This window comes from Lampris incognitus, chromosome 8 (genome assembly GCF_029633865.1).
Source record: "Lampris incognitus isolate fLamInc1 chromosome 8, fLamInc1.hap2, whole genome shotgun sequence".
Classification (NCBI taxonomy): domain Eukaryota; kingdom Metazoa; phylum Chordata; class Actinopteri; order Lampriformes; family Lampridae; genus Lampris; species Lampris incognitus.
In genome coordinates, this window is record NC_079218.1 from 58,096,730 (window position 1) to 58,120,182 (window position 23,453).

The 23,453-nt window shown below is 45.5% G+C and overlaps 1 protein-coding gene across 1 annotated transcript in view; it reads left to right on the plus strand.

The window, feature by feature from the left end:
* The window catches only part of gemin5 (gem (nuclear organelle) associated protein 5), an 85,038-nt gene that overhangs the window by 59,743 nt on the left and 1,842 nt on the right, over positions 1 to 23,453 (plus strand). Inside the window, exons 20-27 of the mRNA XM_056284489.1 lie at positions 1,652 to 1,789; positions 3,829 to 3,976; positions 5,125 to 5,244; positions 8,767 to 8,977; positions 9,658 to 9,918; positions 10,262 to 10,424; positions 16,452 to 16,974; positions 22,168 to 22,255. Coding sequence (XP_056140464.1) covers positions 1,652 to 1,789; positions 3,829 to 3,976; positions 5,125 to 5,244; positions 8,767 to 8,977; positions 9,658 to 9,918; positions 10,262 to 10,424; positions 16,452 to 16,974; positions 22,168 to 22,255 — 1,652 coding nt within the window. The remainder of the gene's footprint in view (positions 1 to 1,651; positions 1,790 to 3,828; positions 3,977 to 5,124; positions 5,245 to 8,766; positions 8,978 to 9,657; positions 9,919 to 10,261; positions 10,425 to 16,451; positions 16,975 to 22,167; positions 22,256 to 23,453) is intronic.

The following is a 23,453-nucleotide window of genomic DNA, read 5'->3' on the forward strand; positions in this document are numbered from 1 at the left end:
CAGATGAGGAAAAACTCCACAAAGAAACACATGGGCGAACCCTCAGGAAGTACGGTACTGGAGGGATTCATCCCCCAGGATGGAGAGCTGTGTAATGGAAGTGGAGTGGACCTAGCAGATGAGCAGTAACACATGAACAATAACCACTCAACACGGCAAAACATAGACTACACACATAGCCAAATAGTGCAAAGAATGAATGATTGATACATAAGTAATAACAAAACAAGTGAAAACGTAATGATTACATAAATTATGCAGACACAGAGCACATACGACCCCCCCCCCCATACATCCACACCAGAGATGTTTGGAAAATCTTGATTTCCATTATTTAGAAGACTCCAGTTTAACAACAGGATTTCATAACAGCAGCTTGAAGACGAAGTGTGTGTGTTTGTTTTATTTCTTTGCTCAGAAGCGCCACAAGTGGCCAAAACTCCACAGTTCCTCTTTAAAACGTTGGCAGAATCAGAGTCAGGTTTACTGGCCATGTGGGTTTACACATACATGGAATGTGACTCTGGTTTCGTGGCTCTCTGTGTACTTAACATAGAATGACAACACTACAACACAACAACCTTCACATATATACACCAGGACTGACTTATACAGGAGAAATAAGAGGTGATAAGGTGCAGTGGTGCAGAGAATATATCAGAGATGCTGAAACACATGTTAGCTGCTTACTGACATACATGCCTGAGTTAGATGGACATGACAGAGTGTACCAGTATACGTACAATGTACAATACAGTATATACAACATGTACAGTACAGTATATACAACATACAATGAACAAGTGTTCATTTGAATGACAGCCCGCGGAAAGAAAGTGTTTTTATATCTGGTTGTTTTGGGGTACAGTGCTCTGTAGCGCCTACCAGAGGGGAGGAGTTGGAACAGGTTGTGACCAGGGTGTGATGGGTCTGCAGTGATAGGGTGGAGATACCTGCAGTCAGTTTAGACTGAAGAGGTCACTTAGGGCCCAGACACACCTAACCGACTAGCGGCGATGAAGGCCGACTGTTGCGTTGCCTCACGTCACCTGCCATCTGGGCTAAAAAGTAGCACTTGAATACACCGCAAAGACTACAGCCGATGGCCAACTAGCATGTAGGTTCTGCACTGATTCGCTAAGCTGAACAGCCAATCAGTGATCTCTCTCACCAATGGGCTCTGCCGATTCAACATGCTGAATCAGCCGAAAAGCTGCCGGCAGGGGTCTGACAAGGGTCTGACTAATGCCGACGGTGTGGGATACACCGCAAAAACGAGGGTAACAGATGCTCACCGACGGCCCGATATTGGCCAACGGCGGACGGACGTAACTTGATATGTACAACGTGAAATTTTTCACCCATTTGCTGGTAGGTGCAGGTGAAAGTTTGTCAACAGTTGTGTACATGTCGTTGACATTTATCCATGGTAAATCTTGCAGGCACCACGAAAAACATGCCACTGTCAATAGCACACGCCAACAAACAGGAAACTGGTATGACCGCTGCAGTAGAAACTGGAAGTCAGTGGACTACAGTTATGCACAGAGCCGATTGGTCCACCAGAGAGGATAAGGCGGGACTTCCTCTCGTGTGACCAACCAGAGAGAAGCATTCATGGTCTGTCTCTTCCTGTTATGTGTCTGTCCAGAGCAAGGCCATGTGGAGGCGGGTCACTACGATTCTGTCATTTACCTGCGGCTGTGGAGCGGAGACCTGGAGGGGGCGCTGCAGGTTGCCACAGAGAGAGGAGAGCTCAGCGATCACCTCCTCTCCGTCGCGCCAATGGGTAAAATATTCATAGAAGTCATCATCTCCTCCTCCCAGCACAGCCATTGTTAGTCTTTGTGTCGACTAGACGACTTGTTGATACATTGTTAGTCTTTGTGTCGACTAGACGGCTTGTTGATACATTGTTCATCTTTGTGTCGACTAGACGGCTTGTTGATACATTGTTCATCTTTGTGTCGACTAGACGGCTTGTTGATACATTGTTCATCTTTGTGTCGACTAGACGGCTTGTTGATACATTGTTCATCTTTGTGTCGACTAGACGGCTTGTTGATACATTGTTCGTCTGTGTCGACTCGACGGCTTGTTGATACATTGTTTGTCCTTGTGTTGACTAGACGGCTTGTTGATACATTGTTTGTCCTTGTGTTGACTAGACGGCTTGTTGATACATTGTTTGTCCTTGTGTCGACTAGACGGCTTGTTGATACATTGTTAGCCTTTGTGTGGACTAGACGGCTTGTTGATACATTGTTAGCCTTTGTGTCGACTAGACGGCTTGTTGATACATTGTTTGTCGTTGTGTCGACTAGACGGCTTGTTGATACATTGTTTGTCCTTGTGTTGACTAGACGGCTTGTTGATACATTGTTAACCTTTGTGTCGACTAGACGGCTTGTTGATACATTGTTAACCTTTGTGTCGACTAGACGGCTTGTTGATACATTGTTAGCCTTTGTGTCGATTAGACGGCTTGTTGATACATTGTTTGTCCTTGTGTCGACTAGACGGCTTATTGTTAGCCTTTGTGTCGACTAGACGGCTTGTTGATACATTGTTCGTCTTTGTGTCGACTAGACGGCTTGTTGATACATTGTTAGCCTTTGTGTCGACTAGACGGCTTGTTGATACATTGTTAGCCTTTGTGTCGACTAGACGGCTTGTTGATACATTGTTAGCCTTTGTGTCGACTAGACGGCTTGTTGATACATTGTTAGCCTTTGTGTCGACTAGACGGCTTGTTGATACATTGTTTGTCCTTGTGTCGACTAGACGGCTTGTTGATACATTGTTAGCCTTTGTGTAGACTAGACGGCTTGTTGATACATTGTTCATCTTTGTCGACTAGACGGCTTGTTGATACATTGTTCGTCTTTGTGTCGACTAGACGGCTTGTTGATACATTGTTTGTCTTTGTGTCGACTAGACGGCTTGTTGATACATTGTTCGTCTGTGTCGACTAGACGGCTTGTTGATACATTGTTAGCCTTTGTGTCGACTAGACGGCTTGTTGATACATTGTTAGCCTTTGTGTCGACTAGACGGCTTGTTGATACATTGTTTGTCGTTGTGTCGACTAGACGGCTTGTTGATACATTGTTAACCTTTGTGTCGACTAGACGGCTTGTTGATACATTGTTAGCCTTTGTGTCGACTAGACGGCTTGTTGATACATTGTTAGTCTTTGTGTGGACTAGACGGCTTGTTGATACATTGTTCGTCTTTGTGTCGACTAGACGGCTTGTTGATACATTGTTAACCTTTGTGTCGACTAGACGGCTTGTTGATACATTGTTCGTCTTTGTGTCGACTAGACGGCTTGTTGATACATTGTTAGCCTTTGTGTCGACTAGACGGCTTGTTGATACATTGTTTGTCGTTGTGTCGACTAGACGGCTTGTTGATACATTGTTAGCCTTTGTGTCGACTAGACGGCTTGTTGATACATTGTTAGCCTTTATGTCGACTGGACGGCTTGTTGGTACTTTGGATTAGGGAATGTTTTCATGTTTTATTGCTTCTAAACTGTTTTACTACTTCTAAACGTCTGACTGGATGTCCACGTGAATGACTGAATGAACAACGGGAAACAACACAATATGGCCGTGACCACGTTTGCAAATTTGCATGGCAGTGCAGCAAAGATGGCTCCTTCTAGTCTCCTCCAGCATCTATTTTTAAAAACTTGCATTATTATTGTTATTATTGTTATTTTCCCTTTAAAGCCAGTGTTATTGTATACCCTGGTGATATTAGCAGGCTGTTTGAAAAATGGCTCCACCCCACCCCCGGTGGGTGCGTGTTCTTGTCTTGCAGCTGGTTATGAGGTTTGGTGCCGGGCGGTGGAGGCCTACGTCAGACAGCTGTGTCTGCAGGAGCAGTACCTGAAGGCTGCCTCCCACCTGCTGTCAATCAACCGCGTGTACGAGGCCGTTGACCTGCTGCGCTCACACAAGCTCTATAGGTGGGTTCACACGGGCGTGCACGTCAACGTGCACGACTGTACGTCCACACTTCACAGATGTCGACTGCACCATGCACGCAAGCTTGAGAAGACCTCATGTGGGCACATCAAATCCCAGTGTTTAATTCAATATTCAAGGGGGAGTTTAGAGTTGTTAATGTGTGGGTGTGTGAAGGTGTCGGTGGAAACTGTTAGCAGCAGTCATCAGGGCTGCACCTGACCCCTGTCACCCAATGACTAGATCAACCATTACTAACATTATAGTCAATTCATTGTCTAATAATTGAGTAATTCAACATGGGGGCATCCGGATATCGGGGTGTCCTGGTAGCGTAGCAGTCTATTCATTTGCCTGCCAACACGGGGATCACCGGTTCGAATCCCCGTGTTACCTCCGGCTTGGTCGGGCGTCCCTACAGACACAATTGGCTGTCTGGTGGGAAGCCGGATGTGGGTATGTGTCCTGATCGCTGCACTAGCGCCTCCTCTGGTTGGTCGGGACGCCTGTTCAGGGGGGAGGGGGAACTGGGGGGAATAGCGTGATCCTCCCACGCGCTATATCCCCCTGGTGAAATTCCTCACTGTCAGGTGAAAAGAAGCGGTTGGTGACTCCACATGTATGGGAGGAGACATGTGGTAGTCTGCAGCCCTCCCCGGATCAGCAGAGGGGGTGGAGCAGCAGAGACCGGGACGGCTCAGAAGAGTGGGGTAATTTGCCAGATACAACTGGGGAGAAAAGGGGTAGGGGAAATTTAAAAAAAAAATATATATATATCACACAGGTCATTTTAAAGACAAAAGGTTGAGTGTTAGCTAACTGATGAGATGCTGTCCTCTGCCGTCTGAGTAACTTTTCACCTGCAGAATAAAGAACATGGACATCTGTCTCTTTAGCAGAGACCCAACAGACAAGATGGACACTGAGGACCTTGGAGATCATTCACTTTATCACATCACTCCCCCATTCCTCTCACTCTCCTCCATTTGTTCACATTTTTCAAGATGCAGGGCAGCTGAAGACGGCGTTTCACTGCCCTGCACCGCCCGTTTCTGTCACCCAGCTTGTTGAGACAAGCCAACTAATACAAGTGTGTGTGTGTGTGTGTGTGTGTGTGTGTTTGTTTGTGTGTTTGTGGGGTACCTGTCAGGGAGGCCATTGCCCTGGTCAAGGCCAGGCTGCCGTCAGAGGATCCTGTCTTGCAGGAGCTCTACACCTCCTGGGCTGCTCTCCTGGAGAAAGATGGACATCTTTCCTCCGCTGCCAAATGGTATAAAGCTTAACGTATAACAGTCACTGTACAAATATATATATGTTGTGTTCACGCCAAACGTGAAGCAGTTTTTTCCCCGCGATGAGATTACATATAAAGTCAATGCCAATAGATGCAAATTCACATGTATTCATGCCAGGCGACGCAAATAGCACGAACACGCGAATTTCACTTCATGCGCGTATTCGCGCGAGTTGAAAATATTCAACTTGAGCAAGGAATTCACGTGACACTCTGTCCCGAAAGCCTATCAGCGTTGAGATTCTCCTGACGTCAGTGACGTCTCAATCTCCTCTTTTCCGGAAGAGAATTTGCGGGTTCGTGCACTCGATCTTGCAGCCAAACTCATGCGAGTAACGTGAATAAGAACAAATGATCCTGTGCTCAAATTTGTGCACATAAAGCGAGGTGACAATTCGCTTCGTGTTTGGTGTGAACACACCATTATTTAAATCAGGTCAAGTCAATTTTATTTGTGCAGCCCAAGGGTCATCGCAACAGAAAAACAGTAAAGTCTTAAAGGTGTGTCGTCCAATGCATGCCTGTGTTTTGACTCGCAATCAAATATTCTTCACAAGCCTGTTTAACTTCTGAGAAGGTCTGATTGCCAAAAATTTACACGGAAAGTGGAGATTTTCTTCGTAATTAAGTATATATGAGCTGTTTAAGCAATTGGTAAATGTTTCTGCAAGTATATATCCACTTGTACAATTCATGGTACATTCATCTAAATGTCAGTTTACATGGAGAGATGTTTGTTTATGGATAGTTAAACACATTTGGTCAGTGTGTTTTATTTATGGATCATGATACACATATTTGTCAGTAATCGAGACAAGTTTCTCTTCATATTTCCAGGCGTGAATGTACACTACCTGGCCAAACGTATGCGGAAAACCCTTCTAATTAGTGGCTTCAGCTGTTTCATGAAACCATGTTGGCGCCGTGGATGGCAGTCTCAGTACAGCACCCTCTAGTGCTTTCTCTGTTTTTGTTTATTCTCTATGTGCACAGTTCCTCAAATGCTTTTATTTTCATTAGCGAAGAACTGATTTACATCAGGCAGTTCACGCCAGATAGTTTTTAACCAGTTTTCACAAACCCAGAAAGTTTTTCTGTAGATCTTAGAGGAACAGCGGCTCTCTGTGAGATATGGAGGAGACGCAGACGGGGTAAGCTGGTGAGGCTCCGACAGCGGAGATTTCGATCTGTGCTCCCAGTGATTCACCTGGCGAATCTCTGCTCCATGCCCAATGAGCTGCTTCTCCTCAACAGGATGAACAATGACTTTGCACATTCTGCTGCCCTTTCAAATAAGGTTGAATCAGTTCATCTGGATAGTCAGTTCACATCCTTGATAGGGAGGAACGATGGTTGGAGCCATGTCAAGGATCAAGTCTTAGATAGTTTCTTCCCTATCAAGCTCTGTGTTAGATAGGTTAAGCTGAAGTTGGCATTCTTTTATCCATGCAGAGATATCAGCAAGGCATGATGATATCCGTGCCGAGACTGTGAGGTCATCTGGCAGGAATGATAGGAAGAGCTGGGCATCGTCAGCATAGCAATGGTATGAGAAACCATGGGAGCGGATGATTACACCAAGTGAGGTGGTGTATATTGAGAAGAGAAGGGGACCAAGCACTGACCCTTGAGGCATCCCTGTGTATAAGCTGTGTGGTTTGGACACTTCTCCCCTCCAAGATACTCTAAAAGATCTCCCTGAGAGGTAGGACATGAACCAGTGGAGGGCAGATCCTGAGATGTCAAGCTCAGTGAGTGTGGAGAGGAGAATTTGGTGGTTAATGGTGTCAAAGGCAGCTAACACATCTAGCAGCAATGAAGCGAGGACTGAAACGCAGCCAAATGCAGTGATTCCATTACCGAAAGGGGTACAGTCTCGGTAGTGACCCTGCTTAAATCCAGACTGATTTGGCTCATACAGATTGTTCTCACAAAGGAATTCAGAAACTTGCTTGAAGACCATGCGCTCAAGTATTTTTGAAAGAAACATTAGGAGAGAAACCGGTCTGTAGTTTTCAACCTGGGCTGGGTTGAGTGTATGTTTTTTGAGCGGCGGGGTGACCCGAGCTTGCTTAAATGCAGTGTGTGTGTGTGTGCGCGCGCGCCGGCCCTGTGATGGCCTGAAATAAAACAATAAACAAACAACAGTCAAAACAAAAACAAGAATAAAACAATCAGAACAAACAAACAAAGCAACTCGAATCAAAAACAACTTACACATCCCGGTCCCTGTTTGTATATATGCCTGCCCCATCATCCATCCCATGTCCATGTGGTATTCTGAAACATTCTTGTAAACCTACTAAATGTTCTATGTGTTTTCATTTCCTCACTGCGGTTGTTCCATAAATCAACTCCTTTCACAGTAATGCAGTGATGTGTTACATTTGTCCTCAGTAATTGTGTTTTGAACATACAAATTCCTCTCAAGTCATGTTGACTTGCTCTCATTTGGAAAAACCTTTGGATTCTATCAGGTAATAAACTGATTTCTTTGCTCTGTACATTACCGGAACTATTTTGAAGTCGACCAAATCTTTAAATTTTAATTCCTTTAATTTGATAGAGTAGGTTTGTTGGTTTACTATAAGTGGTTTTATTTGCAATTCTTACGGATTTTTATTTTTCTTAATGGTGTATATTGGATTAGTGTTTGTATGTATTTCCCCACACTTCCTCACAGTAAGTTATATATGGAACTATAAAGGAACAGTGTATAATGAAGCTTGATGAAGTATTGCAATTAACGTTGACTGTAACTTTGATCTAATTTACATGTCACTCCCAGCATAATTTAGTGTCTTTTATTACTCAAAGAAATTTAATTTTCGATTTCTACACCATTTATCATGAGTTTCCTATTCGAGTTAGTTAAACGATCCCCAAATATTGTACTTTTAGTTTTACTTAAATTCAGTGTTAGTTTATTTGAATTATACGAACTCTTAAGCATTCTCAATTCCTTTTCCACTGTATCCAAATGTTTTTTCCCAAATTCTTACTATAACAAAGTAGATTTGTATCATCTGCAAATAATATAGTTTTTAATATTTTGGAAAACTCACATATATCATTTATATACGTAATAAACAGCAACAACCCCAACACTGAGCCCTGGGGTACCCCACAAGTAACCTACAATCGTTGTGAATTAAAATAATATATTTGAACATACTGATACCTGTTCTCCAGGTAACTGCTTAACCAGTAGAGGGCTACCCCTCTAATTCCATGTCTCTGTAAGTTCTTCTTTGTAATTTCTTCTAAGTAATGGTCAACTGTATTACATGCTTTTTTTGAGATCCAGGAATACCCCACCTACATTTTCTTTATTTTCTATTGCAGTTATTTCTTCCACAAATTCCATGAGTACAAACGAAGTTGTCCTATCAGAGCTGAACCTGAAAAGTCACTGAAAACTGACGTTACTGCCTTCGTCGACGGAACACGATGGTGTATTTTTAACACAACTTGTCCTTTGTTTAATTTGTCATTCAGTTATTTGGCTACAGGTGCCAGTTTTGATGCGGCAAAAGTCATTGCCAAGAAGAACGACATGACCACACTCAGGATGGCGGCCAGCGTGGCGAAGATTGGCGGCGAGGACTCTCTGGCTCACGCAATCTCGCTGAGATGTGCCAAAGACCTGGTCGCTGCTCAGAACTGGACAGTTGCCCAGCAAGTACTGAGTACACAGGACAGTCTGCTGGTACTGAACATTACCTGGATCATTACATCAACATGATACAATATTATTGCAAATACTACTACTTCTACTACTGTTGTTACTGCAACTACTTTCATTAATACTGTTAACACTATTACTGATACAGCTATTACTATTACTACTGCTACTACCACCATTAACATTAATACTACTATCACTGTTACTGCAACTACTACTTCTAATACCGCTACCACAATTACTACTACTGTCATTACTAATGATACAGATACTACAATTGTTACTACTGCTACTACCACCATTACTGCATTAATATTAGTGATACTAAAACTGTTACCACTGCAGTTACTACTATCTACTGTCACTGCAACTGCTACTACTTTTCTTTGTACTACTAACACCATCAATGTAACTATCACCATTATTGTAACTTCCACTACTTCTCGTATCTGCTGTTATTACTGTCACTTCTAACACTGCTTCTACTACTACTTGTACTATTACTACTATCATTGTTACTGCTACTTCTACTATTTCAGGTTCTACAACAATTATTACTGTTGATATCACCACTAGATTTACTGCTACCATTATTATACTGTTACTTGTACTACTACTACTAATACTACTCCAAGCAGACCTCGTCCATCTTGAATAATATGTGGATGAATGTAAATTGCGTTGCGGTCCTTCTGTCCTCTCAGGTTCACCGGCTTCATTTCTGCGTGTCGGAGCTGCTGACGTCGGCGCTGGTGCCGGCGGGCACGTTGACGCAGTCCTGTGCTTCCACTCACGCCTGGTCCTCCTCATATGAGCGTCAGGGGAGCATCCAGGAGCGGATCCGAGCTGTGTGGGAGGAGGAGTTTGGTGTTTCTGAGACAACACCGGACACTGTCGGGACACTCTTGCAGGATCTGAAGGCTGTGGAGAATCCTCAGCCTGCTCCCACCATGTCAGCCAAACAGGTAGCCATGATGGACTCCCTCTCTGTGCTCATCTACACCAGTCTGGTGCAACTTAACCAGCTTTCCACTTGTCTCTTTCTTTCTGTCTGTCTGTCTTTCTCCCTCTCTTTCTATCTGTCTCTCTTCTTCCTTTGTTTCTGTTTCTTTCTGTCTCGTTCTTTTTTTCCTCATGGTTCTCTGTCTTTCTTTCTTACTGTCTCTCTTTCTTACCTTCTCCCCCTTTTCTTTCTCTGTTTTTTGTCTTTGTATTTTCTGTTTTTCTTTCCGTCCTCTTTTTGTTTTTTGTTTCACTTTCTCATCTTTTCTTTCTCTTTCCTTCTCTCTTTCTTTTTCTTTCTCCCAGGTCCTGATGTGTTCATCTCTCCAGCTGACGGAGGCTGTGTTATGTTGGTTGGTGTTGGATGATGGAGGGATGATGAAGGCATTCTGGCAGACAGTAAACTGGCCGACAGAAGCCGGTTTTCTTTCTCTCTCTGCAGGAATATGCAAACTGCTTTTCCCCGACGGTGAGACGCAAACAAATGAATCCACAATTTGACCAGAAATCTCTCCGTCGTGTCACATGAGCATAAGCATCATTTAAAGAGAGGAAAATAGGATCTAGACATGCTGACGGAAGTATTCCAGTACATCACAAATCACAACAGAACACAAACAAACAAAGAACAAAAAAACTTTATATATGTAAGAATAGCAATATATTGTTCGAGACACAAAGTGTGTCTACAACAAAATATTGTGTATTTTGTGTCCAGACACATATTGTGTGTGGACCAACGAGGCTGGAGCTTCAGGCCTGCTTTTGACTGCACTGGTCTGAGTGGTTTTTTGTTTTTGTTTTTCTAATTACTTTTTATTTCAATTTCACAACTTATACAACCAAATTCACAAGTTTTCCTGCTGTTTTTTCCCCATTTTTTCAGCTGTACCTATATGGTTTACAGATAATTTAACAAAAGGGAGTTAAAAAAATAAAAGGAAAAAAAAAATAATAATTTAAAAAAAAACTTTACTTCGGCTTGAAGTGTTAGTTGTAATGGCGGTATAAGTTAAAGACATGAATAAATAAAAAAAAAGGAGGGGTCGGGGTCAGGGAGGGGAGTTGTGTACGCATGTGTGTAGTGGTATGGCTGCGTGTATATGCATAGACAGATAAGGTGAATTGAGAAGATAGAGACGCATGTATGATACAGAATGTATACAAGGGTCTGGAGGTTTGAGTGTTTTTGAGGCTGCACCAGGAATCAGGAACACTTTATTTGTCATTTCCCTTCATGCACTTGCATACATGAAATTAAACAAAATGCCGTTTCCCCCAGCCCACAGCAGTACAACATACACACAAAAACCCATTCAGGATCTACAAGCACACACGTTCAAACTAACATACGTATCCAAACTAAACAAAGCAGACCAAGCTCTCCCGGCCGATCCAGCACCAGCTCCCCCAGCCAGACACCCTCAACACACCTCCCCGCACTGCTCACGACGACATCAAAAAGGCATCAACAGACCTAGACGAACTTTGACATTGTCACATCTTACATCAGGTTTTGTGAGGACGTGTGTGCCCACCAAAACTTCTGCACCTTGAATAACATTTAAGCCCTGGTTCACAGCGAAACTCGGGCAGCTTCGTCAGGCCAAAGAGGAGGCCTACAAGAGTAGAGATAGGATTTAGTACAATCAAGCCAGAAACACACTGACAAGGGAGATCAGAGTAGCCAAAAGGGACTATACTGAACAGCTGGAAAACAGTTCTCAGCTAACGATCCTGTGTCTGTGTGGAGAGACCTGCAGGAGATCACAAACTATAACCTCATCAAGATGGCACTCTGGACAGTCACCTCTGTTCTACGCACTTTTTCTGTGTTTGTTTATTCAAACCATATGAAGAAGAAAGACACTTTATTTCGTCATTGTACAGTTGTTTGGTTACAGTGAAATTTGTTCTCTGCATTTAACCCATCCTATTGTATGGGAGCAGTGGGCAGCTGCAGCGCCCGGGGACCAACTCCAGTTCTTCTTTCCATTGCCTTGCTCAGGGGCACAGGCAGGAGTATTAACCCTAACATGCATGTCTTTTTGATGGTGGGAGGAAACTGGAGCACCCGGAGAAAACCCATGCAGACACAGGCAGAACATACAAACTCCACACGGAAAAGACCTGGGACGGCCTTGGGTTCGAACCCAGGACCTTCTTGCTGTGAGGCAAAAGTGCTCCCACAGATACCTTCCTCCTACTCCGGAGCCTACGTTTGGTACAACACCGGCAATAATATGGATCAATGGGCTGTTTATATGTATTATGTTTACCTGGATTACCCTATCTATGATACTCCATCCAGTAACACCATGACTTCAACACACGGCAGCGGAACTTTTTCGATTACGACCCCACCTCTGTGAGCTACCACCAGCACTGCAACTTCACCGAGATATTGTTCGTCATTTTCGTTGGAAATACATTCACCGTGGATCCCGCTGGAGCTTCAACTTCGATGACACAAAACCAATCCGTTCCTTCTGGTCTTCCGTTCTTCGTCCCGATGGACTGTTGACCACAGCGCACTAGCCAGGTCAACTAGCATCAAACCCGAAAAAATAATCTCACCATCGGGTTATTTAACATTCGCTCACTAACCAACAAGGGACTCCTACTTCATGATCGTAAGTTTGATTTCTTATGCTTGACTGAGACGTGGCGACAACCCAATGACTTTTCACGGTTTAATCAAACTATTCCTCCTAGGTCTGTGTACACCTGCAAATCCCGTGACACCGGCAGGGGTGATGGTGTCGCGATACTTTACAGGGAAAAGTGGAACGTATCTTCCATAACTATGCCTGTGCGTGTTTCATTTGAGTCCATTGCCCTTCAAATCAATTGGCCAAATCCTACCATACTAGCCACTGTTTATCAACCACCGAAGCCCAACCACGATTTCTTAAACGAACTTTCTGTTTTTCCCACCTTCTCATGTTCTTTGTCCCCTAATGTAATATTGCTGGGTGATTTTCTTTTCTTTCTTTTTTTTGGGGGGGGGGGGTTCCCCATTTTTCTCCCTAACTGTGCTTGGCCAATTACCCCACTCTTCCGAGCCGCCCCAGTCACTGCTCCACCTCCTCTGCCAATCCAGAGAGCCAGGGAGGGCTGCAGACTACCACATGCCTCCTCCAATACATGTGGAGTCACCAGCCGCTTCTTTTCACCTGACAGTGAGGAGTTTCGCCAGGGGGACGTAGCGCGTGGGAGGATCACGCTACCCCCCCCCCAGTTCCCCCTCCCCCCGAACAGGCACCGCGACTGACCAGAGGAGGCGCTAGTGCAGTGACCAGGATACATACCCACATTCGACTTCCCACCCGCAGACGCGGCCAATTGTGTCTGTAGGGACGCCTGACCAAGCCAGAGGTAGCACAGGGATTCGAACCGCCTTCCCCCGTGTTGGTAGGCACCAGAATAGACTGCTACGCCACCCGGACGCACTTTGATGGGTGATTTTAATATGCACATGGACAATGTCAACAATACTCTCACAAGGGATTTTACATCATGCCTGGACAGTTTTGGATTACAGCAATATATTTCCTTTCCTATGCACTCCAAAGGACACATACTACATGATCTGATGTACTGCTCTTGTGTAACTCCTCTTAATTGCAGTGCATCTGATTTGCCCATTTCCAACCACAAGCTAGTGTCTTGCGATGTTAATAGTCTCCAAATCAAATTTGTCATGCTCCATCTCGTTCCGTAACATTAAGAATATTGATTTATCTGCTCTTTCTGGTGGAATTGATAACCTCCCCAACAAAGACAATTTATCCACCCCAGACGAACTGGTCATTACAGCGATGGACTTTATAGTCTTTTACATGGTCTTGCTCCTTTAATAACCCGGTCTGTTTCCTTTACCCACTCTGCCCCTTGGTTTACACCTGCACTACGCCAGCTTAAAGCTAAAGGCCATCACCTGGAATGCCTTTGCGCAAAAACTGGCCTTGTTCATAAAGACGTGTATGACGACCACATACTTCTTTATAAGGAGGCTCTGTCCACAGCTAAATCGTCTTATTATGCAGATTTAATTAGATCAGCCGAAGGGAACACTAGACCCCTGTTTTTCATGGTAAACAGTATTATGGCCACTGGACACTCTTGCACCTCACCTGTATTCAGTTGCTCAATGTAACGCCTTTATGACCTTTTTCAATGCCAAAATTGAAAATATTCATCAGCAATTGACCTCTTGGAACAATACTGCATACAGTTCATGTTATTCACCCTTCTACGTTCCTCTCTGTTCTTCACTATCTAGTTTTAAACTTCCAACTGTTTCAGAAATAGCTGGTCTTATTCGCAAATCCAAATCATCTACCTGTCAGTTAGACCCCCTTCCCACGCATTCAGTAAAAGCCTGTCTACCTTCTCCATCCTTCTTAATAACTGATATCATACATTCCTCCCTTACCTCTGGCCTTGTTCCCTCATCTCTAAAAACAGCTGCAATAACTCCAATACTCAAGAAACCTGGTCCAGACCCCAACAATTTGAATAATTTTCACCCAATCTCAAATTTACCATTTCTTTCTAAAACACTTGAAAGAACAGTCGCATCTCAGGTACACACTCACTTGACTCACAATAATCTGTTTGAACAATTCCAGTCTGGTTTTCGCTCCATGCACAGTACGGAGACAGCCTTGGCGAAAATCACTAATGATCTGTTGAGAGCAGCTGACTCTGGGCTCTTAACCATACTTGTCCTCCTTGATCTAAGTGCAGCCTTTGATACCATCTCACATAACATCCTCCTAGAAAGATTAGCTTCCATTGGAATAACTGGCACCCCCCCCCCCTTGACTGGTTTAGATCATAGCTCTCTGGCCGCACTCAGTTTGTCCAACTTAAAAATTTGAGCTCTCACTCCTTTCCTGTTACTACCGGAGTTCCCCAGGGCTCTGTATTGGGACCCCTCCTAATTATTATTACCTACTACCTCTAGGCCATATTTTCAGGAAATTTGGCATTCAATTTCACCGCTACGCGGATGGCACCCAACTCTATCTATCCACCAAGCCTACCTCCACTCTTCCGCCTACTTCCCTTTCTGACTGCTTACTAGAAATTAAATCCTGGTTTTCATATCACTTCCTCAAACTTAATAGTGATAAAACTGAGGTCCTCCTAGTAGGTATTAAATCTACTATGGCTAAACCTGACTATTGACAATTCTGTAGTTCCTCCTTCACCTTGGGTTAAGAGTCTGGGTGTCATCTTCAATTCAATTCAATTCAATTTATTGTCATTAAAAACAATGTGCAGGCACATGTTAAAAATGAAATGAGGGCTGTGGCTTCACCAAACAGTGCAAGACAAACACAGCAAACACAATATAAGATATACACACATGAAGACCAAAAGCTAAAAATAAGTTAAAAAAAAGAGCTGGAGTACAAAATATTTAAAAATATCTACAGACATTCAGTGGGTACCCAGGTTCAGGTGGGCAACCGCTTGTGGAAAGAAGCTGTTTTTGAGCCTGGTAGTGCAGGCTCTGAGGCTCCTGTAGCGCCTCCCAGAGCGCAGGGGGGAGAACAGTCCATGGTTGGAGTGGATGGGATCTCTGCTGTTGCTCAGACCCCTTCGAAGGCTGCGTTTGTGATAAATGTCTTTTATGGCTGGGAGCTGGGTACCGGTGATATGCTGGGCCGCCTTGACGACCTGTTGCAGAGCTTTCTGGTCTGCTGAGGTGCAGCTGCCGTACCACACTGAGATGCAGATGGTCAGGATGCTCTCTCTGGTGCAGCACATTATCTTTTGAAGCTCACATCAGCAATGTTACTCGGTGTGCATACTTCCATCTACTCAATATGAATTGTCCTCGCCCGTCATTTACACCCAACAGCACAGTACAAGTACACTGAGAGAGTCACGAAACCGAAGTCAAATTCCATGTTGTGCAAACTTACATAGCCAATAAACATGATTCTGATTCGGGGATTCGGATTCTGAAGTGACTCAGGATGCTGGGTACCATTGATAGTTCTGAATCTTCACAATCCCAGAAAACCTCCCTGAGGGATTAAGTGTTGATACAACATATGGTTATACAACATGTGGTTATACAACATACAACATAAACAAACAGTTTATACAACTGTTTATATAACACATACCCTCTCGATTGGGTGGGATTCAGTGAGAGGAGGGATATTGATTTGACTGACAACCAATCACAGCCGGGCATTTCTAGAAGAGTGTGGACATCAATATGCTATTGGCTAGTTTGAATATGGTGGTAGAACATCACTAGTCTTCTCTCAATCTCACTCCCATTCATTCATTGGACATTTATGTTAGCGTACACCTGCAAGTACAGGATGATATTACTGTATTTGTGAGGAAAAGAAAAACAAAAAAGTGCATTTGTAGAACATGATGTAAATTAAATACAAACAAAAGAGGTAACGAGTGAAAATACATTTTTCACTTAATGGAACTTTTAACAGTTGTTCTTTGTCCTCAGGTGACGTCGGTGTTTGTTTGCAGAAGTTTCAGAAGAGATTTAATCCCACCGAGGAACAGGCCAGTGCTGCTGCAGACAGCCTGCAAGCATTCCTGCAGTACCACCTCCTGTATGAGAGATGGTGGAGCCACAGTCTCTGTCAATCAGACAGCAACCAGCCATCAACCCAGAATGGACACAGCAGCTCTTTCTCCTCAGCGACTGATGCCCAGAATAGTGACGAGATGGAGAAGGTGACAGAGGGACATTTGCCCAAGTCAGCAGTAAATGACAGTGCTATGATGGCATCCAGCATTGAGAGCACCAATACTGACATCAAAAACGCCCTTGACGTCTCCATCCTTCTATCCGAGCCCCATGCCGCCTATCAGGCCATGCAAAAGTCGATGGCAGAGATCCACAAGAAGATCTCCAACATGGTGGTGCAGCACCAAGGACCGCCAGCTGAACCCAGAGAGCACCGGGCAACCCCCAGTGACCCTGCACCTACAGACGACCGAGACTCCAACGATACCGAGAAAAGGTACAAGTAGCCCTCAAATCAAGACCAGTCAATCCCAGACCATGTCTTTAGGTGGACAAGTCCATGTCTTTAAATATCAATGCCAAGTCCAGACCACTGGGACCTAAACCTGTGTTTTGTTTTGTGGACTTGGAGAAGGCTTATGATTGTGTACCTTGGGGCACTTGGGGGGTGGGTACTGTGGGAGTATGGGGTACCGGAACAGCTGCTATAAGCCATCCGGTCTTTGTATTACCAACTTGAGAGCTGTGTCTGCATTCTCGGCACAAAGTCAACACATTTTCAGTGGGTGTCGGATTCCGCCAAGGTTGTCTCTTCGGTTCTGTTTGTGATATTCATGGACAGGATCTTGAGACGCAGCCAATGTGAGGAGTGTGTTCATTTTGGGAACTTCAGAATTGCATCTCTGCTCTTTGCAGATTATGTGGTTTTGTTGGCTTCATCAGAACGCGACCTCAAGCGCGCACTGGAGCAGTTTGCAGCTGAGTGTGAAACAGCCAGGATGACAGTCAGTACCTCCAAGTCTGAGGCCATGGTTGTCTACCGGAATATGGTGGATTGCTCCCTCCAGGTTGGGGATGAGTTGTTGCTTCAAGGGAATGAGTTCAAGTATCTCGGTGAGATCATGGATACAAGTGGCTAAAATGAGTTTCCTCAGTAGGGTGTCTGGGCTCAGCCTTAGAGATAGGGTGAGGAGCTCGGACATCCGGAGGGAACTCAGAGTAGAGCCACTGCTCCTTCGCGTTGAAAGGAGCCAGTTGAGGTGGTTTGGATATCTAATTAGGATACGTCCTGGGTGCCTTCCTTTGGAGGTTTTCCGGGCATGTCCAACTGGGAGGAGACCCCGGTGTAGACCCAGAGCTCGCTGGAGGGACTACATGTCCAATCTGGGACGCCTTGGGATCCCCCAGGAGGAGCTGGAGGGCGCTGCTGGGGAGAGGGACTTCTGGAGTGCCTTACTTAGCTTACTGCCACTGCGACCTGAGCCCGGAGAAGCGGCTAATGACGAGATGAGATGAACCCATAAGCTCTAATAGATGTTCCCAAAGCCAAAATAAGTTATGTTTCACTGACTTTTTGTGAATAAATTAAAAACTAAAATATAGTGCTTGCATAAGTATTCAACCCCCACATATCAATACTTTCTTTGAGTACGCTTTTGCTGTAATAACAGCCGTGATTCTCTTGGGGTAAGTATGTACAAGCTTTGCACATTCTTCTGAAGTAATTTTTGCACATTCTTCTTGGCAGAATTTGTACAGGTCTTGCAGGTTGCTGGGCTGCTGGTGCCTCTGGACTGCGATTTTCAGTCTGTGATGCAGATTTTCAATGGGTTTGAGGTCCAGACTTTGACTTTACCACTCCAAAACGGCCACCTTTTTCTTGCTGAGCCATGCCATTGTTGCTTTAGCCTTGTGCTTAGGATCATCGTCCTGCTGGAAGGTGAACCTTCTCCCGAGCTTCAGTTTTATGGCAGACTGCAACAGGTTTTCTTCCAATATTTCCTGTATTTAGCTCCATCCATTCTTCCCTCAATGTGAACAAGGTTCCCAGTGCCTGCAGAGGAAAAGCAACCCCATAGCATTTTGCTGCTGCCGCCATGCTTCACTGTGGGGAGGGTGTTTTTTAGGGCATGAGCAGAGTTAGGTTTGCACCACACATAACGCTTTGAGTTTTTGCCAAAAAGCTCAGCTTTCATCTCCTCTGACCACAAAACCTTTACCCACATCCTAACCGGGTCTCTCTCAGGCTTGGTAGCAAACTCCAAGGGTGCTTTTATATGCATAGTTTAGAGCAACGGCTTCTTTCTTGCCACCCTCCCATACAGGCCAGATTTATGGAGAGCCGTGACATGGTTGACTTATGTACATTTACTCCAGTTTCAGCCACTGACCTCTGGAGCTCCTTCAGAGTGACTGCAGGATCATCTTTCCTCACCAGCCCACGTCTTGCTCAGACACTTATCTTTGAGGGATGGCCTGCCCTACAAAGCGTCTGGGTGGTGTGATACAGCTTCCACTTTCTAACAATGGATCCAACAGTGTTCCGTGGGATATCCAAACACTTGGATATGGTTTTGTGTCATTTTCACGCCTTCTGCATTTTAATCACTTTGTCTCTTACTTCAGTATTCTGCTCCTTTGTCTTCATGTTCTGATGGAGTTCACAGCCAGCTAATAAACTTTACACAGAGTACTTTTATACCCATAAACCAGATCGGTACTTTAATATTTTACAGCTGCACACTAGTTATGTCCAGTTGTGTTAACCTGAGTTTGTTTCAGCAATAATTTGTCATTTGTGTAAACTTTCAGAGCACAAGGGGTTGAAAGTAAAGTACAGTGCTTGCATGAGCAAGCACTGTAGTTTACTTTTTAATTTATTAATAAACAGTCAGTGAATCAAAGCTTGTTTTGGCTCTGGGAACAATGTTAGATCTTATGGGTTCAAAACAATAATGTTGTTCAGGAACACGTGTGCAAATCTTTTATAATCCAGGTACTACTGATGACTGTCAAGCAGGTTGAGTACTTTTCCAAGGCACTGTGTGTGTCAACAGGCAGCACATAGGGTGCAAAGAAGCGATTTGTTTGTCTGTTTGTTTGTTTTTTATCAATACCATCAGGTGTGGAGGTGTTGGAGGAAGAGCTGGGTCTTTAGCTTCTTAAAGATGGAGAGGGACTCAGCAGATCAAATGGAGTTTGGCAACTCATTCCACCACCAGGCAACTACAGAAGAGAAGAGTCTGGCTAGTGACTTAGGGCCCCATTTAGGCGGAAGTGCCAGGTGCCTTTCAATGGCAGAGCGTGGTGAGCAGGACCTGAATGAGGGAGTAGTGTAGACCTGAATGAGGGAGTTTGGGTAGGGACTGAGTGCAGACCTGAATGAGGGAGTTCAGGTAGGGACTGAGTGTAGACCTGAATGAGGGAGTTCAGGTAGGGCCTGAGTGCAGACCTGAATGAGGGAGTTCAGGTAGGGACTGAGTGTAGACCTTAATGAGGGAGTTTGTGTATGGACTGAGTGTAGACCCGAATGAGGGAGTTCAGGTAGGGACTGAGTGCAGACCTGAATGAGGGAGTTCAGGTAGGGACTGAGTGTAGACCTGAATGAGGGAGTTTGGGTAGGGACTGAGTGCAGACCTGAATGAGGGAGTTCAGGTAGGGACTGAGTGTAGACCTGAATGAGGGAGTTTGGGTATGGACTGAGTGTAGACCTGAATGAGGGAGTTCAGGTAGGGACTGAGTGCAGACCTGAATGAGGGAGTTCAGGTAGGGACTGAGTGCAGACCTGAATGAGGGAGTTCAGGTAGGGACTGAGTGTAGACCTGAATGAGGGAGTTTGGGTAGGGACTGAGTGTAGACCTGAATGAGGGAGTTCAGGTAGGGCCTGAGTGCAGACCTGAATGAGGGAGTTCAGGTAGGGACTGAGTGTAGACCTGAATGAGGGAGTTTGGGTATGGACTGAGTGTAGACCTGAATGAGGGAGTTCAGGTAGGGACTGAGTGTAGACCTGAATGAGGGAGTTCAGGTAGGGACTGAGTGTAGACCTGAATGAGGGAGTTTGGGTAGGGACTGAATGTAGACCTGAATGAGGGAGTTTAGGTAGGGACTGAATGTAGACCTGAATGAGGGAGTTCAGGTAGGCGGGAGCCGTTTTAGTTGCTGTTTTGTAAGCGAGCATCAAGGTTTTGAATTTGATGTGGGCAGCAACTGGGAGCCAGCGGAGGGATATGAACAGGGGAGGGATATGAACAGGGGAGGGATATGAACAGAGGAGGGATATGAACAGCGGAGAGATATGAACAGCGGAGAGATATGAACAGCGGAGAGATCTGAACAGCAGAGGGATATGAACAGTGGAGGGATATGAACAGCGGAGGGATATGAACAGCAGAGAGATCTGAACAGCAGAGGGATATGAACAGAGGAGGGATATGAACAGCGGAGGGATATGAACAGGGGAGGGATATGAACAGCGGAGGGATATGAACAGTGGAGTGATATGAACAGTGGAGGGATATGAACAGCAGAGAGATATGAACAGCAGAGGGATATGAACAGTGGAGTGATATGAACAGTGGAGGGATATGAACAGCAGAGAGATATGAACAGCGGAGGGATATGAACAGCAGAGGGATATGAACAGTGGAGTGATATGAACAGTGGAGGGATATGAACAGCAGAGAGATATGAACAGCGGAGGGATATGAACAGCAGAGTGACATGTGCAGAGGCTTGAAAGTGCATGCAGGGAGCCCTGCCAGTAAGGAGGCGCAGTAGTCCATGTGTGATGGAACCTGAACCAGGAGTTGTGCTGCATGCCCAGACAGGTAGGGTCTAGTTTTCCTGATGTTGTACAGGGCAAACCGGCACGACCGAGCAATCGAGTCCACGTGAACCTTAAAGGTTAGCTGGTCGTCATGACACCAGGTTTCAGGCAGACTGTGTGGGCATGAGGACATGAATACTTCAAGTAGTATTTCACCTGGGCTTTGATTACTAGACCCCTGTTTCTGTCTGCCCCTTTTTTGGGGGGGGGGGGGATTTTCCCATTTTTCTCCCCGATTGTACTTGGCCAATCACCCCACTCTTCCGAGCCGTCCCGGTTGCTGCTCCAGCCCCTCTGCTGATCCGGGGAGGGCTGCAGACTACCACATGCCTCCTCCCATACATGTGGAGTCACCAGCCGCTTCTTTTCACCTGACAGTGAGGAGTTTCACCAGGGGGACGTAACGCGCAGGAGGATCACGCTATTCCCCCCAGTCCCCCCCCCTGACCAGAGGAGGCGCTAGTGCAGCGACCAGGACACATATCCACATCTGGCTTCCCACCCGCAGACACGGCCAATTGTGTCTGTAGGAACGCCCGACCAAGCCGGCGGTAACATGGGGATTCGAACCGGCGATTCCGGTGTTGGTAGGAAATGGAATAGACCACCACGCTACCCGGCCGCCCGGTCTGCTTGTTCTGTTGCTCTCATCCCTGACGGCTGGACGACCACTGACCAGCGTCCTCCTTTCTGCTTTACGAATGTGTTCCATCTGTGTCTCTTAGTAAAGACCACAACACAACGCTGAATGAGACGGAGACTAAGATCCACATAAGACCACAAGACCCGTAGGCCATGATGTGCTACAAAAGCCTGGACCTGTACAGACACACATACCCACACACCATGTTTTACTTTTCTCAGACCCGAAGACCAAGAAACTCTGCTGACGCTGTCTGTCAAGATGTCCCAGTACCAGAGGAGCCTTTCTGACCTGCCGCAGACACTCCAGGTGCTTCTGCTTCACTTTGTGTCTGTCTACACCCAGTGTCTCTATCCACACCCAGTGTCTCCATCTACACCCAGTGTCTCTATCCACACCCAGTGTCTCTATCTACACCCAGTGTCTCTATCCACACCCAGTGTCTATCCACACCCAGTGTCTCTATCTACACCCAGTGTCTCTATCTACACCCAGTGTCTCTGTCTACACCCAGTGTCTCTATCCACACCCAGTGTCTATCCACACCCAGTCTCCATCTACACCCAGTGTCTCTATCCACACCCAGTGTCTCTATCCACACCCAGTGTCTCTATCCACACCCAGTGTCTCTATCTACACCCAGTGTCTCTGTCTACACCCAGTGTCTCTATCTACACTCAGTGTCTCTATCCACACCCAGTGTCTCTATCTACACCCAGTGTCTCTATCCACACCCAGTGTCTCTATCCACACCCAGTGTCTCCATCTACACCCAGTGTCTCTATCCACACCCAGTGTCTCTATCTACACCCAGTGTCTCCATCTACACCCAGTGTCTCTATCCACACCCAGTGTCTCTATCTACACCCAGTGTCTCCATCTACACCCAGTGTCTCTATCCACACCCAGTGTCTCTATCCACACCCAGTGTCTCCATTTACACCCAGTGTCTCTATCTACACCCAGTGTCTCTATCCACACCCAGTGTCTCTATCTACACCCAGTGTCTCCATCTACACCCAGTGTCTCTATCCACACCCAGTGTCTCTATCTACACCCAGTGTCTCCATCTACACCCAGTGTCTCTATCTACACCCAGTGTCTCTATCCACACCCAGTGTCTCTATCTACACCGTGTCTCCATCTACACCCAGTGTCTCCATCTACACCCAGTGTCTCTATCCACACCCAGTGTCTCTATCCACACCCAGTGTCTCTATCTACACCCAATGTTTCCGTCTACACCCAGTGTCTCTATCTACACCCAATGTTTCCGTCTACACCCAGTGTCTCTATCTACACCATGTCACTATCTACACCCAGTGTCTCTATCTACACCCAGTGTCTCCCTCTTCACCTAGTGTCTCTATCTACACCTAGTGTCTCTGTCTACACCCAGTGTCTTTATCTATACCCAGTGTCTCTATCTATACCCAGTGTCTCCATCTACACCCAGTGTCTCTATTTACACCCAGTGTCTCTATCTACACCCGGTGTCTCTATCTAT